Raw genomic sequence first — 14,560 nt, forward strand, 5'->3', positions numbered from 1 at the left:
CCCGGCATGTACTTGGGAGCCCAGACCCACAGCCTTCCAGAGAGCCTGGACAGGTCCTGGCTATCAGTTGCGGTTCTAGCAGTGTTCTGGGGAGGAACGGAAACGCTCTCCGCCTCCAGAGCCAGGAAGGGAAAGGATGCAACTCCGTAGAAGGCGCTCTCTGCCCACCATCCTGGTTGCCCGGAAGATGCCTTCTCGGGGCAAACGGACGGGCTTGCTCACCCCTCCTCCCTGCTTACCAGCTGTGTGCTGGGAGGACCACGGCCTCAGAGTCCTTCTCTTCATCTGTAGAATGTTGCCTGAGGATCCGACAGGTGTGGTTAAAGGGCGCGCTGGGTGAGCGGCACCCTCAGCTCACGTGTCTCCTGGGCCGCTCACTCTGCGCCTCGTGCTTCCTGTCCCCGAGGGGCTGCTGCGGACTCCAGCGAGCGCGCTCTCCCGAGGGAGCGGGAGGCTCACCTGGCCGGACACCCGCCCGCATCTCTCCAGCAGCGTCCCCGACAAGTCCTGGCTTTACCTGTTGGCCCGCTCGGGGTTGCAGGTGGGAGCCGGGGAGAGCGGGTCGGGCCGGGGCTGCCCCGCGGCGCCCACCCCGCGTGGGCCCTTCTCGGAGCCCCACGTTCTCACCTGGGCTAGAGCCTCGGGAACGGACACCGCGGCCGCCGCGAGTCCACTGCGAAGGGAGGGGGCCGGAGGGGGCGGGGCCGGGGCGCGTGACGCGCGGCGCTGGCCAATGGGGCGCGCGCCCGGGGCCGAGCCTCCTGCGAGCCTTCGCGGCGCCCGCCGCGTCACGTGAGCCCGGGAGTGAGCGCCGAGCGGGCGGCGGCGGCGGGGGCTCCGCCGCAGCGACGCGGGCCGGGGCGACCAAGAGCGAGTGCAGGACGCGCGGCCGCCGCCCCCAGCGCAGCCCGCAGGGCCCCGGGACCGCCGGGCCTGGCCGCCGGCCGGCCGTGCGCCGAGTTCAGGTGGGAGCGGCGCGGCGAGGACGGACGCGAGTGGACCGGGCCTGGCGCGCAGGGGGCTGGCGGGGCGCAGGGGAGCTCGGGGGGCGCGGGCGGGCCTCTGCACGCCAGGCCGGGCGCCCGCACGGCTGTCCCAGGCTCCTCGTGAGCGTCGGAGGAAATGTCGGAGGAGCGGGGTAGCCCCGCGCGGGGCCGGGGGCGGACAGGCTGGTGGGTCAGCGACCCCACGTGCCCACCGGCACTTTCCCCGCGCGGCTGGCCCGCTGCCTAGGCGCCTGGCCCCGCGTGTCCGTGCGCGTCTCGCGGGCCGGCCTCCCATATGGCGGGCGCGACGGGGCCTGCGGGCGGGCGGGCGGGCGGGCGTGCGCGCGGCGGGGAGGGGCGGAGGGGTTACTGTCGGTCACCGCAGCCGGCCCGCGGGAGGGGGCGCGGGCCGAGGGCTCGGTGCCCCGCGGGCGGCGCCCCAGGCTCCCCCTGCCCCCCTTTCCCACACACGTTCCCACTCACGCGGGGACACCACGCGGCTCCACGCGCGAGCGTGTCGCGGACGCCCCTCCCGGCTCTCACCACGGCCCGCACACGCAGTCACACGGCAGGAACTCGCACCCCCGCGCGGTTAGCGGAGCGGGGAAGCCACCCCGCTCGCCGCAACGGTCCGCTCGCTCTCTCTCCCCTCGGTCGGCCCCCTGTGGACCTCCCCCCACCCCCGCTGTTTTCTGGCCCGGGTGACAAAATCCCCAAGTGCCTGAGCCCCTGAAATCACTTCCCCTCAAGGGCCGGGTGGCTCGTGGGGAGCCCCGCCGCCCCACAGGTGCGAGGACGCTGGGCTCGCGACTTTGGGGCCTGCGGGGCGGCGCGGGAGTGGAGACTCTTATTTTGAAGGGCGGCCCCCGCCCGCCGCCCCCGTGATTTTCACGCTGACCCAATGGAAGGCCCTTGGCCGGCGCTGGGCTTGTTATCAATTACATGTTGTTCCTGCAGCCGCTGTGTCCCCGGGAGGATAAACAGCAGGCCTGGCCGGGCCGGGGAGGGGCGGAGTCCGGAACAGGGCGTCCCTCCCCCTGCACGCAGCCTGCGTCTCTCGCCGTGCCACGTGCTGCTGTGTTTCAGGGCCGGCGCCCGGCACCCCGCAGCCCCTACTGGGCTCTCAGTGCCTGCGTCCACCCAGGCCGATGAGCCCTGCGTTAGGACCCAGGCGGTCGGCTGCTGCTTCCCCACCCCGGCCCCAGCCCTTTCACTCAGTCAGCAAAGTTCTGCCAGGTCCTGTTTCAGACTCTGGGGTAACAGTCAGAACGGCTTATATTCTGGTGGGGAGGTAGACAGAAAATGAGGTACACAAATACATAACTAAGATAGTTTCAGGCAGTGGCGACTGTTAGGAAGACTGCGATGTGGGGTGGTGTAACCGAGGGTGATCAGGGAGGTCCCACGGGGAGTGACTTATGAGCTGAGATCTAAATAAGGTACTCCCTCCTAGAGTGCTGGGGAAGAGGGGTCCACGGAGGGGAAACAGCCAGGGCCCTGGCCTGAGGCCATGAAGCTGGTGAGCTTGGGGCACAGCCAGTGCGAGCGGGGCAGGTGGAGCTGAGGTCTGGGGCGGATGGGCAGGGTCCAGGTGCTGGGCTGCTGGGACGAGATTGGGTCCCATCTCCTTGGGAATCTGTAAGTTTCCTCCTACCCCGCCCTACTCTACTTATTTATTTCCCCCTCTATTTCTTTGGTATCATTTAATCTGTGAATACCTCAGTTTATATCTCTAAAATGTAAGGCGTCCTTTGAAAAGTGTGTAGCAACCACAATACATCATCACAGTTAAAAATATTAACTGTAATTCCTTAATATCATGGAATATTCAGTTAGTGATCACATTTCAGGGGAGAGTTTCAAGGGCAGGAACACGGCCCAATCTGCCCCTTACCGCCTCAGTCCTGGTTCCAGGAAGGCTGGAGTCCCCGGATTCCTAAGCATCACAGCAGAGGGGCAGAAAGACCACATACTCACCCACTGAGGCTAACCCTGAAGACTAGTCCTGACGGGCATCTGCATGGACGCCTGCCCCTGTAGTGAGTGCTCAGCGTGTGTTAGCTCATTGGTGGTACAAAAACCCAGGAACTAGGCACAGTTGGCAGGATCCCCATCCAAAACATGGCACAGAGAGGTTGTGCCACCTGCCCAAGGTCACACAGCTGGTAAGTTGCAGAGGCAGGAGCTCAGCGTGGGCGACGGGGGGGGGGGTCTCAGGCTGAGTGTGGACTCTGTTCTTCACATTATCTGGCATTTGCATTCCTTCTCAGCACCCGATTTGGTGAATAGTGTATGTTTTTAAACTCCCAGTTTTAAATGCTTAGCTGAATATTTAAAACCAAAAGGCCAAACGTTCTCCTGCAAAACTGCCCTGGGTGCAAACTTGTCACCTTGCCTTAGCGTCCTGGACACGGTCATCAGAGCATGGAACAGATGGGAAAATGAGGTTTGGGAGAGCGAGGCCTTGCCCAAGGTCACTAATGATGACCTGGCTCTGGGAGGTCCCTGCCCCTGGTTGGGCCTGTTGACCGTTGGGCAGTGCTGGGTGCCAGGTGCAGGACTGGTGCTCGCGACAGAGCAAGGGGGTGGGTGCAGACGTGATGCCAGGGAGCAGAGGCTCTCTGGCTTTGGGTGCAGAACACCCTTTCCCCAACCTCAGCAAACACCCCGCTATGGTCACTGGGTGGGGACAAAGGTCCGCAGAGGTGGCCCTGTCACAGCCAGACACTGTTGACTCTCCTTGGACACCGGACCCAGCATGGCCTTCAGCTTCCCCCTCTCCTCTCTGCTGACGTTCTCTGAGCCCCTCCTGGGCACCAGCTGCCTCACCAGGAGCTGGGGACACAGCTGCGACCCGACGGCCCAGCCTGCCCTCATGGAGCCCCTGGTCCAGTAGGGAGACGGGCATGAGCTGGGCCTTCCTGAGGTGGTGAGTGATCCACGGGGTGCAGCCCAAGGGGTCTTATTTTCCATGCAGCAGGCAGTTGTGAAGTCAAAGGAGATAATAGCTGGGCTCTGGGACCTGGGTGCCTTTTGCTCCCTCGGGCTACCGCCACAGGGCCTGGCCCTTGCACCGCTAGGAAAGCCCCGGGGAAGGTGCCGGCCCCGTTGAGAGCGTTTTGTGAAGGCCTGTCCCTGCCTTCCCTGATTCACAGAGCAGGCAGCTGAGACAGGAGGGGTCCAAGAACTGGAGGGTGGGGGGCTGTCCCCCTTCAGATGGGGAAACAGCCCGTGAGGACGTCTAATTTTTTGCCTCCGACTAGACTTGCCTGATTAAAATACAAACTGCCCAGTTATATTTGCATCTCAGATGAAATAATTCTTTAAGCCTGCCCCATCTAACGTTTGGACACACATATTAAAAGTTGTTCAGGGCTTCCCTGGTGGCGCAGCGGTTGAGAGTCCGCCTGCCGATGCAGGGGACACGGGTTCGTGCCCCGGTCCGGGAGGATCCCACGTGCCGCGGAGCGGCTGGGCCCGTGAGCCATGGCCGCTGAGCCTGCGCGTCCGGAGCCTGTGCTCCGCAACGGGAGAGGCCACAACGGTGAGAGGCCCGCGTACCGCAAAAAAAAAAAAAAAAAAGTTGCTCATTCTTTAGAATCTGAGTTTCAGGTTTAACTGGGTGGCCTTTATTTTTATTTGCTTAATCTGGAAACCCTACCCAAGCTGCAGCAGCACGGGGTCAGAGGGCAGGTGGCCATTCTCCTACCCCCTCCAGTGATTCTGCAAGAATGAGGCTGAGGTCGGTTGTCCTTGGGATGGCAGTGACTCTGCTCAGCTGGACGGGGGTGCCGCCTGGCTGTTCGGGGTGCCGAGGGCCTCCTCACACGCTCACCCTCTCCCTCCCGTGCACTCACACCCAGTCACTTGCAGACACACGCATGTTCCTTCCCAGAATTGTTCTGGAAAATCTCTGTGCAACCGCAAGAGCCGGGTTGTGCAATGGGCTTGGAGAGCACTTTTGCAAACAGGTGGTGCAATTTCAGAAAACACTCTTGCAGACAGAGTTCTCCCGTGAGCCAGGATGGACGCAGGACCCAGACGTTCGGCAGTGGGCGGCTGTGGCCGGCCACAGAGGGGTCAGGCGCCCCCAAGGTGGCGGGTGAGCGCGCTGCCCTCCTGACTGGGCCTCCTCCTTCCTCTCCGCAGCCGCCCCCAGCACGGCTAGGCCAGCATGGTGGACCACTTGCTTCCAGTGGACGAGACCTTCTCGTCGCTGAAGTACCCCGTTGGTTACTTGGGTGACAGGCTGGCCGGCGGACGGGCATACCACGCGCTGCCCTCGCCCCTCTCGGAGGACGACAGTGACGCCTCCAGCCTCTGTTCCTGTGCCAGCCCTGACTCGCAAGCCCTTTGCTCCTGCTACGGTGGCGGCCCCGGGGCCGAGGGCCAGGACAGCATCTTGGACTTCCTGCTGTCCCAGGCCACGCTGGGCGGCGGCGGCAGTGGTGGCAGCGCTGGGGCCAACGGCGGCCCCATGGCCTGGGGGACCTGGCGGAAAGCACCGGCACCTGTGAAGGGGGAGCATTTCTCCTTCCCCGAGTTTCCTGTGGGAGACCCCGATGACGTCCCGAGGCCCTTCCAGCCCACCCTGGAGGAGATCGAAGAGTTTCTGGAGGAGAACATGGAACCAGGGGTGAAGGAGGCCCCAGAAAGCAACAGCAAGGACTTGGAGGCCCGCGGCCAGCTCTCTGCCGGGCCACACAGGAGCTACCTCCATCCTGGGGCCAGTGGGAGAGAGCGCTGTGCCCCCCCGCCGGGAGCTGGTGTGGGCGGCAGCCAGAGCGCGGGTGGGGGTCCCGCCCCCGACGGCCCCATCCCCGTGCTGCTGCAGATCCAGCCGGTGCAGGTGAAGCAGGAATCTGGCGCCGAGCCCGTCTCCCCCGGGCAGGCCGCTGAGAGCGTCAAGGTGGCCCAGCTCCTGGTCAACATCCAGGGGCAAACCTTCACGCTGGTGCCCCAGGCGGTGCCCTCCTCCAGCTTGAACCTGCCCTCCAAGTTCGTGCGCATCGCCCCTGTGCCCATCGCCGCCAAGCCCATTGGGTCGGGACCCCTGGGGCCCGGCTCCGCCGGCCTCCTCATGGGCCAGAAGTTCCCCAAGAATCCGGCGGCAGAACTCATCAAAATGCACAAGTGTACTTTCCCCGGCTGCAGTAAGACGTACACCAAAAGCAGCCACCTCAAGGCCCACCTGCGCCGGCACACGGGCGAGAAGCCCTTCGCCTGCACCTGGCCGGGCTGCGGCTGGAGGTCAGTATGGCGGCGGCAGGCCGGGCGTCTCCACGCTCCCGGCTGTGCTGTCGAGGCCACGCTCCCCACCCTTAGATAAGGCTGCTTAGGAAGGGGAGAGAGGGGTGGGCAGGGGCAGGGCCAGAGCTGGCGCACCGCCCAGAGGTTTTCTGGTGCCTCCAGATCCCTGGTCTGCAGTCTCACGGTGACCAGGTAAGGCTGCGCCCGTGCTGGAGGAGAGGGCCTGGGCCACGCAGAAGGGCTCTCGTGGTAGTGACAGGGCGGCTCAGAATAGTGCAGGGCGGCTGCAGCCGTGTGCACCGCTCCTCGTGCCTCGGGGTGCCCCCAAGGGTAAGTACCACCCTTACTCTCCTTTACGGCTGAGTAAGCAGAGGCTCAGAGCAGCTAAGTAACTTGCCCAAGGGCGCGCCACTTTGCAGAAGGGACTTGAAGCCAGGCGTCAGATCAGAGAAGTCACAGCCCAACCAGAGGCGCCAGCTGTCTTTACAGGGTCCTGGGGCACCTAGGCTGTGCTCCGCACGGGGTACCTGGCGGTGGGTTTGGGAAGCCAGAAAGACCAAGGAAGAGCGAGGACCAGGCTAGGGGTGCTGCACCGTGGGCAGGGACTCCTTCCAGGCTCTCGACTCTGTGGCACCGCGGGGGGAACCGGCTCTCCAAGGGGTGGGGGTGGGGGCGGCACCGCGGGGGGAACCGGCTCTCCAAGGGGTGGGGGTGGGGGCGGCACCGTGGGGGGAACCGGCTCTCCAAGGGGTGGGGGTGGGGGCGGCACCGTGGGGGAACCGGCTCTCCAAGGGGTGGGGGTGGGGGCAGCACCGTGGGGGAACCGGCTCTCCAAGGGGTAGGGTGGGGGCTTGCCCAGGGTTCCCCAGCCCATGAGAGGCCGAGCTGGGCGGCACCCTTGTGGCTCTCCCCCAGGCCCCCGGGGGGCCCACCTTCTCGGAGGGCACATCCACCTTTTCCTGAAGCTCAGGCAGCAGGTCGGGAGCCGACACGCTCAGGGGTGCCCCCGGCGGCTCTCCCCTGTTTAGGACACCCTCCCTGCAGGAAGCTGGCTTGCCCAGGAGGTGCGTGTGCTGCCAACACAGTCTGGGTCTTGACTGGTGCAGCTTCCGTGTGTGTGTGTGTGTGTGTGCGCGCGTGTGTGTGCGTGTAACAACAGGCACGCTCTTCCGTGTGCAGAACCGGACCTCACGAGGGGCGTGTGGCTGTGTGTGCGGGCTCGTGTGTGCACCTTGCCGTCTCCACGTGGGTCTCTGCTGCGTGACCAAATGTGATGGTGCGTGTGCGCGTGGCACGTTTGTACCCTGGGCGTGTGTGTGCGTGGGTGCACGCAGCACACGGGGGACAGTTTGCAGCTTTTGTTTCCTGCTGGGATCTCATCTGAGAGTTGGCCCCCTGGGCAGAGGTGCTGGCCGCAGAGTCCCGGCTGGCCAAGGCTGTGGCGTGGCTGGGAGCTGTGACCTGAGTGTTGGATGTGATGCTGGCGGCCCCTCGCCATGGAGTGCTGAGCTGGCCAGAGAAGGGGCTTTTCCAAAGGCGCCCACAGACCTGAGGGCTTCTTCCAGAGCCCCAGCCCCAGCCCCAGCCCCGCGGGCCTCCCGCCTCCCGGCCGGGTGTACTTACGGGGCAGCTTGTGGGGCCTGTGGGCTGGCGGGGTGCCGTGTTCAGTGGTCAGACTCGGGGCCATGCAGGGGCTCAGCTGCAGGAGAGGGCGTCCTGACGCCTGGGGTGGGGCAGCTGGTGGCGAAGGTCAGAGCCCCAGCCCCGATCTGCCGCTCCCACCGTTGCCCTCCAGTGGTCCCCTGGGCGAGCCTCCGTCTCCCATCTGGAAAGTGAGGACTTGCTCCCTGCCACTGCCTGCCAGGGCTGTGCGTGCAGGGGTGCACAGCAGCGCCCCTTCCCAGGCGTTGTGCGGTCGCTCTCATACGAGGTCAGAGTGTGAGAAGGACCCGGAAGGGGCTCGGCCCGGCTTCCACGTGGGTGGCACTCTGGGTCAGAGGCACCCAAGACTCACAGGGCTCGGCCTGCGTTCTCCTCGTGGCGGGGCTAGGCTGTGGAGACGTGGGGCAGCCTCACGTTCCCGGCCACCGTCCCCGGCCACTGCTGACTGTTAGGAAGGGGCCTCTCCGCTCAGAGTGAGGCTGGGTGGAGCCGCAGGGCGGGAAGGTGTGGTCTTGGTCAAGGCCACCCGCCAGCCCGCTTCCCCAGGAGGAGAGGACCTGTGCCCTTCTGGGCTGCCCCAGAGAGCAGACGGGACACTCAGCCCACAGTGCTTTACAGCGGGGCAGACTCAGCCCCGGCACGGTGGCCTCAGAGGGACTGAGTTCCCCATGGGAGGAGCTGTATGGTGGGGACTCAGCTCTGCCACTGTCTGAGCCCTTGCACGGGTCTTGCCCAGGACCCCCTCGGCAGGGGCAGGCATGGTGGGTACCTGGCACAGTGAGCTCTCCCCGGACCCCCCTGGGAGCCGTCCCTGCTGTCAGCCACTCCTGGAGCTTCTCCCAGGTCTGGGTCTGGCCTTCATGGTGTCACATGTGGCAGACGCACTGCCTGGCCGGAAGCTGAGGGCGCCCGCCCCTTGGAAGGGCTGTTTCTCCCCCGTTGGTCTTCAGGGATCCTGAACCCCTGGGAATGTGCACGTGACGTGAGTGTCCCTTAAATATGCTCATAGCCTCCAGCCGAGGGACAGAGGTGGAGGGAGTCCTTCCAGCAGTTGGGTGGGAGGATAGATGGGCTTTGGGGCAGCTCCGTCGGGACAGGACAGGGGATAACATGACAGTCACCAGCTCACAAGCACTCACGGAATGCCAGGCACTGTTCTAAGACTCGCAGAGCTGGAATTCCCTCCACAGATCCCCATACTTGCTTGCATACTTCCTTCCACGGGGGGCTCATTACCTGTTCTGGCCTTTAGGCCTACTTTGGTGCACTCAGGTTCCTGTCCAAACTCCTCATTCTGGCCCACGGGCACACGGTCTGCTCGCCAGCCTCCCCTCCGCGGCGCAGGCGTGCTCGGCCCTCTCTGTGCCCTGTGTCTCCGGGGTCTCCTTCAGTGGTAGCTGTCGTCAGTCTTGCGATGGTTCTGCCTTTGTCCTTCCCACGTCACGGGCTCTTTGAGGCCTCCCAACAGCCCCGTGATGTGTCGGCACCATCACATTTTACACAGGGGGACGCTGAAGCCCAGAATGATCAAGTCACGTGCCCGCCGGGACAGAGCACGACCCACCCACGCTGTGGCCAGCACAGTTCTCCCACATGCAGCCCCAGGCCCTCTCCCTCCCCCTGGGCACCTAATGTCAGTCATCTCTTCCCCAAGGCTGTCAGGTGCCGGGCCCCAGCGTATGGGCCGGGAGAACAGAGCGGAGGGGTGGCAACAGCGAAACAAAAGCTCCTGATGTGCTGCAAGGCCACGAGCAGGCATCAGCCTGTCGTCCCATTTTAGAGAGGGGGAAATTGCGGCCAGAGCGGTTCAGGAAGTTGTCCACTGTCACACAGCTGGTACGTGGCAGAGCCAGGCCCTCAGCCCGCCTGTAGCCTCAGGATGTCTCTGCAGCCCCCTCCACACCTCCAGTGGGGGGTGGACCTTGCCCTGAGCCAGGCCTGCCCTCCGTGGGGGGAGCTCACCGCCCCCAGACCCCTCCCTTCTTCCTGGTGGTCTTGGCGAGCAGTTGACCCTTCCTCCTCTGGGGCTGGTTCTGGCCGTGGCGTCGTGTCCTGTGCCCTGCCCTGCACACCTTTGGGCCGTGAATGGCGTCCCCCAAGGTCATCACTGGCCCAGGTCACCAACCGCCCCTTCCTGCGGTGTCTGGTCCTGAGCCCAGTACGCCCTCTTCTTCCCCGTAGTGGCCTGGTTCCGGCGCCCTGGAAGGGGCTGGGGCCAGACTGTCCCTATTTGGATCTCACCATCCAGGAAGAGCTGTTTGCCACCTTCCCAGAGATTTCCTTGCTTCACTCCTGGACGCAGTTCCGTGCAGCGGGAAGTCCTGTTCATCCACAGAGAGTGCTCTCCTGCCGCAGCTAATAGGGATACTAACGACGTCCAGCAGCCCCACGTAGCGGGAGGGCCCAGAAGGAGGCTGGCAGGCTGAGGCTGCAGAGCCAGGGACAGCATCCGAAGCTGCGGCCCCGCTGCCACGACCCTTCCCTGCAGTCGCAGAGCCCGAGTGCTGTCGGGCAGGTCGCGCACTGCATGACCCTGGGGCACCGTTAGCCTGACCGTGCACAGCGGTGGCTTCCTGGCTGACGGAGGGGCGGCTCCGGAGCGTCCTCTGGACCCCTGCGCTTCCTTGGCCTGCACCCCAGCAGCACCGATCATGGTCGTGACTCAAGAGGGCCCAGCTCACAGCCGTCAAGCGATCGCCCTCCGCGCTCCTGGCCTCTGCACCCTCGCGGTCCTTGCGGCCAGTCTGCCCCTCCCTGTGTCCAGGAGGAGCAGCCTCAGAGAGCTTGGTGACGTGCCCGGGTGGTCCAGGCAGTAGGTAGCAGAGCTTCCTGCCCACCTGGCCCCTTCCCGTGACGGCTGCCATATGGGAGAAAGTGGTGGGGGGGTGCGGCGGGGGGCTTCTCAGGGCCCCTGTGCTACAGGGAGAGGAGGGGGTGTGTGTCTGGGAACAGCTCTTCTCAGGCCTGGATGTCCCTCGGCTACCTGCCCCTCCCAAGCACCCCCCTGATGAGAGGCCGCTGTGGCCGTTGTGTCACCACTTTGGCCTCTGAGACAAGTCCTGGGAGGTGGGCAGGAATCCCAAGGACCTCACTGGACGGGAGAGGACGGACTCTGAGGCCCAGGACAGGTGGCGAGTTTGCTCAGGGCCACGCAGGCTCACCGTTGGGGTGGGGGGGCCTGAGCCATCTGGCCACCCCACCGGCTCTGGGACCCCAGCAAGCCCCTCGTCCCCTTCGAGCCCTCGCTGTGCTGGCGTCGGTCCAGGGAGGCCGGTCCCGGCTCCCTGGCCGGGAGGGTGCGTTGTTGGAGCCTTCGCCTGGGGCAGGCCTGGCTCCGCTGGGGGCAGGTGGCCCGGGCCCTGACGGCCAGGAGCCTTGATGCCGCTCCCCGCCTGCACGGGGCTGCAGTGGCGCACGCCGCCTGGCGTGGCTCTGTGGAGGAGGCCAGGCCTTCTGCGGGGAGCAGGGCAGGCAGGGCGCTGTGCAGGACCTTCGCTCTGGCCTCGGCTGCTCTGTCACTGGTGACCCTGGATCAGGGACTCATTGCTCTGAGCCTCAGTTTCCTCACCTGGCAGACGGGCCAGTTCCTTATTGGCAAAGGTAGCCAAGAGCACTGCTCTCTGCCTGCCCCGGTTGGCTCCCTGGGATGGGAGGTGGAGCGCCAGCCTCCAAGCACAGAAGCCTGGCCGCATCGCGCCGTGGGGCAGGACCCTGGCACCGGAGGGGCTGAGGGACGCCGGGCCGGGCTCCCCATCTGGTGCTGAGGCCCTCCTGCCCTCCACCTGAGCCTTCCCTGGGCTTGTGCTGCTGGACCGTCCTGGCCCTCAGCAGGCTGTGGGACCAAGGCTTCCACACACAGGGTCAGGCCCGAGGTGGGCTGCCAGTCCCGGCCTGGGCTGGGTGGGGGACAGCAGCTCCGGGCCGCCACGTCGCCTACCTCGCGCGTGGCCCACGGACAGGGCTGTTGGGCCGGGTGCTCCTGTTCACATATCCATCTTTGTGGTGTGCACACGTGTGAGTGCGTGCACCTGTGTTCATGCTGTGCACACGTGTGGCATGTATGTGTACGCAGTGTGCATCGTGTGCATGTGTGTTCTGGGGCAGGAGAGGACCGACTGACAGCTTCTATCCTCCCAAGGGCGCCGCCGTGTCCGCTCTTTCGCATAAATGCATGTACTGGACACCTACCATGCGCTGGCACTGGGCCGGCCATGGCGTGTATGTCTTTCGTCATGGAGCTGACGGTCTAGTGGCACAGACTGACATTCATCAAAAAGTTGAAAACTGAAGTTGCAACAGTGGCCAGGGCCAGAAAAGAGAAGTGCCCAGTGCCATGGGAGCTGAGGATGGGATGCAGTCCTGGAGGGCTTTCCTGAGGAAGTGACATTTGAGCTGCGCTCTAAGGGATGGGTCGGCGGGAAGAGCATTCCAGACAGGGAACAGTACAACAGTACGTGCATATGTCCTGGAGTGAGAGAGGCCAAGGGCAGGTCGTGTAGGCAGAGCACAGAGGTGGAGAGCGTGTGTAGGGAGGGTGGGGTCTCACTGCCTGGCCCAGGGTCGGGAGTGGGGAGAGCCTGGAGTGCCTGAAGTCAGTGACGACAGCTAAGCCCTGTGGTCAGCTCGGGTCCCCTAGCAGCTGCTTCTCCCCAGTGGCCTCTGGGCTCCCACGCTGGTGGGGGCCACAATAGGAAGGCTGCAGGGAAACCATTTAAACCCTCAGGAACACCTCGCAGGGGTGCAGTTTTGCTTGGGGACATCTCAGGGGGCCCAGCTTTTAGGAAAGTAGGGTCCAGGGGTCGTGGGGGCCAAGTCTGAGGGCCCTTCCTCTTCCGTGGCGGAAGCGACAGAGGAGCTGGGAGCTCCCTGCAGGGCTGGGCAGGGGCCTCGTCCCCGGGCCTGTCTCCTCTCGCGGGGGAGGGCTGCCCGTGCGGACACTCACAGGAGCCCCAAGTTCTGGTGTAAGGGGGGCTTGAGGTGCACCTGCAGTCGGGGGCCTGTGGGGTCACCAGCGGCCCTCAGGCCCCAGCACGGGCACAGGCCTGCTGTCGGCTGCTCTCGCCTCCCTGGAGGGGCCGGAGGGGCAGCGGGGGAGGGGGGGACAGCAACCCTCCCAGCGGACCCCGAGCGCTCCGGCCCGGGGGCTGCAGTGGTGCGGCCGCTCACCGCCCTGTCCCACAGGTTCTCGCGCTCGGACGAGCTGTCCCGGCACCGGCGCTCGCACTCGGGCGTGAAGCCCTACCAGTGCCCCGTGTGCGAGAAGAAGTTCGCGCGCAGCGACCACCTGTCCAAGCACGTCAAGGTGCACCGCTTCCCCCGCAGCAGCCGTGCGCCTCGGCCCTGACCCCGACCGGGCCGGAGCCGCCCGACCACCTGCCCCGCCCGGTACTTTGTAGCAACAAGTTATTGGCCTCCTTCAGAGGGACTTGTCGTCTTCCAGGCCACCTTCTGGAGCCCGGGGATGCGGACCCAGGCCTCCACCCGCCCCCGCCTGGGGGGGCCCGGAGGCGGCCTGGGGGCCCTAGTGCCTTCCTGCGGCCCGGCCGCTCTCCCGCTGGGCTCCCCGCCTGGGCCAGGGCTAGCGCTCGATTGCTGGGGCCGAAGACGTGTGCAGTTTCGAAATGTCAGTTCCCGGAGGGAGCCGTGCTGGGAAGAAGGAAGTAGGCCAGACGTCCGGGGCTGCAATGGAGTGTGAGCGTGGCTTTGTCCAAGATGCCTCCCTTGGCCTGACCCCTGGAGGCTACGGTGGGGAGCTCTGGGGTGCAGGACCTGGCCTCCGGGTGGATGTGGGATTGGGGGACAAGCCCCCTCTCAGCGAGGTGGCAGTGCATGTGCTTGAGTTAAGTGTGCAGGGCAGACGGACAGATGCAGGTCTGCCCCAGGGCGACGGTACCGGTGTGGCTCAGCCCCTCATCCTGTTTCCAGACAAATCCAGACGGCAGCCTCCAGGGTCACCTTCAAGAGGAGAGGGGAGCCGCTGCGATGCGTGTGGAAGAGCTAGATAGAGCCTCCCAAAACCCTGATTTAGAAACGCATTCCTTATTTTGTCTAGAAATTAATATCAAATGAACTAGCTTGTTCTGAGAGGTTTATTTCACATCCTATGAATGTGTGTAAATAAAGTGTACATAGGTGCCTCTACAGCAAATCTTTTAATAACATGTCAGCATTGTGTAAATTGGAAATAAAATCTATAAGCTGGTGTACATATGTTACAGTTATATATATTTTCTTTGGTCCTTCATAAAAATATATTTACTTTGCCAATAAAAAGAAAAAAAGACCTTGATAACTGTGGCATTCGTGTGCTGCTTCCCTCTGCTCTGCCAGGAACGGGCGTGATTTGGGGCTGAGTCTCCGTGTCTGCATCACTCAGGGGACCGTGGTGTGTACCCGGAGGGATACAAAGGCTGCTTGGGTGTCCAGCCCCTGGTCCAGGAGTGCAGGGTCCCCACAGCCCCACTTCCACACCATGGGCTGGGTCTCTGCTCGTTCTGGTTTCCTGGAGGGCTGCCTCCCTTCCACAGACCCACGGCCGCCCCATCCCAGCATCACTGTGGGAAGAGACCGCAGGCCAGGTCCAGCGCACAGGGCCACCGCTCCCGAGTTCCTGTCTGAGACCCTGGCTTGGTACTTCCCACCTTGTGTGCATGGAGCATGTA

The 14,560-nt window shown here is 64.4% G+C and overlaps 1 protein-coding gene across 2 annotated transcripts; it reads left to right on the top strand.

The window, feature by feature from the left end:
* Nucleotides 1-806: 806 nt before the first annotated feature.
* On the top strand, nucleotides 807-14,180 carry KLF15 (KLF transcription factor 15). Of its 2 annotated transcripts, none has more exons than XM_030850724.3 (3): nucleotides 807-965; nucleotides 5,136-6,236; nucleotides 13,080-14,180. In XM_030850724.3, exons 2-3 carry the CDS (start codon nucleotides 5,161-5,163, stop codon nucleotides 13,240-13,242), a joined length of 1,239 nt encoding a protein of 412 aa, XP_030706584.2. In that variant the 5' UTR covers nucleotides 807-965; nucleotides 5,136-5,160; the 3' UTR covers nucleotides 13,243-14,180. The 2 variants fall into 2 exon arrangements, with proteins under 2 accessions (XP_030706584.2, XP_060163807.1); XM_060307824.2 differs by lacking the exon at nucleotides 807-965 and adding an exon at nucleotides 1,654-4,530.
* Nucleotides 14,181-14,560: the final 380 nt, after the last annotated feature.

This window comes from Globicephala melas, chromosome 11 (genome assembly GCF_963455315.2).
Source record: "Globicephala melas chromosome 11, mGloMel1.2, whole genome shotgun sequence".
NCBI lineage: Eukaryota > Metazoa > Chordata > Mammalia > Artiodactyla > Delphinidae > Globicephala > Globicephala melas.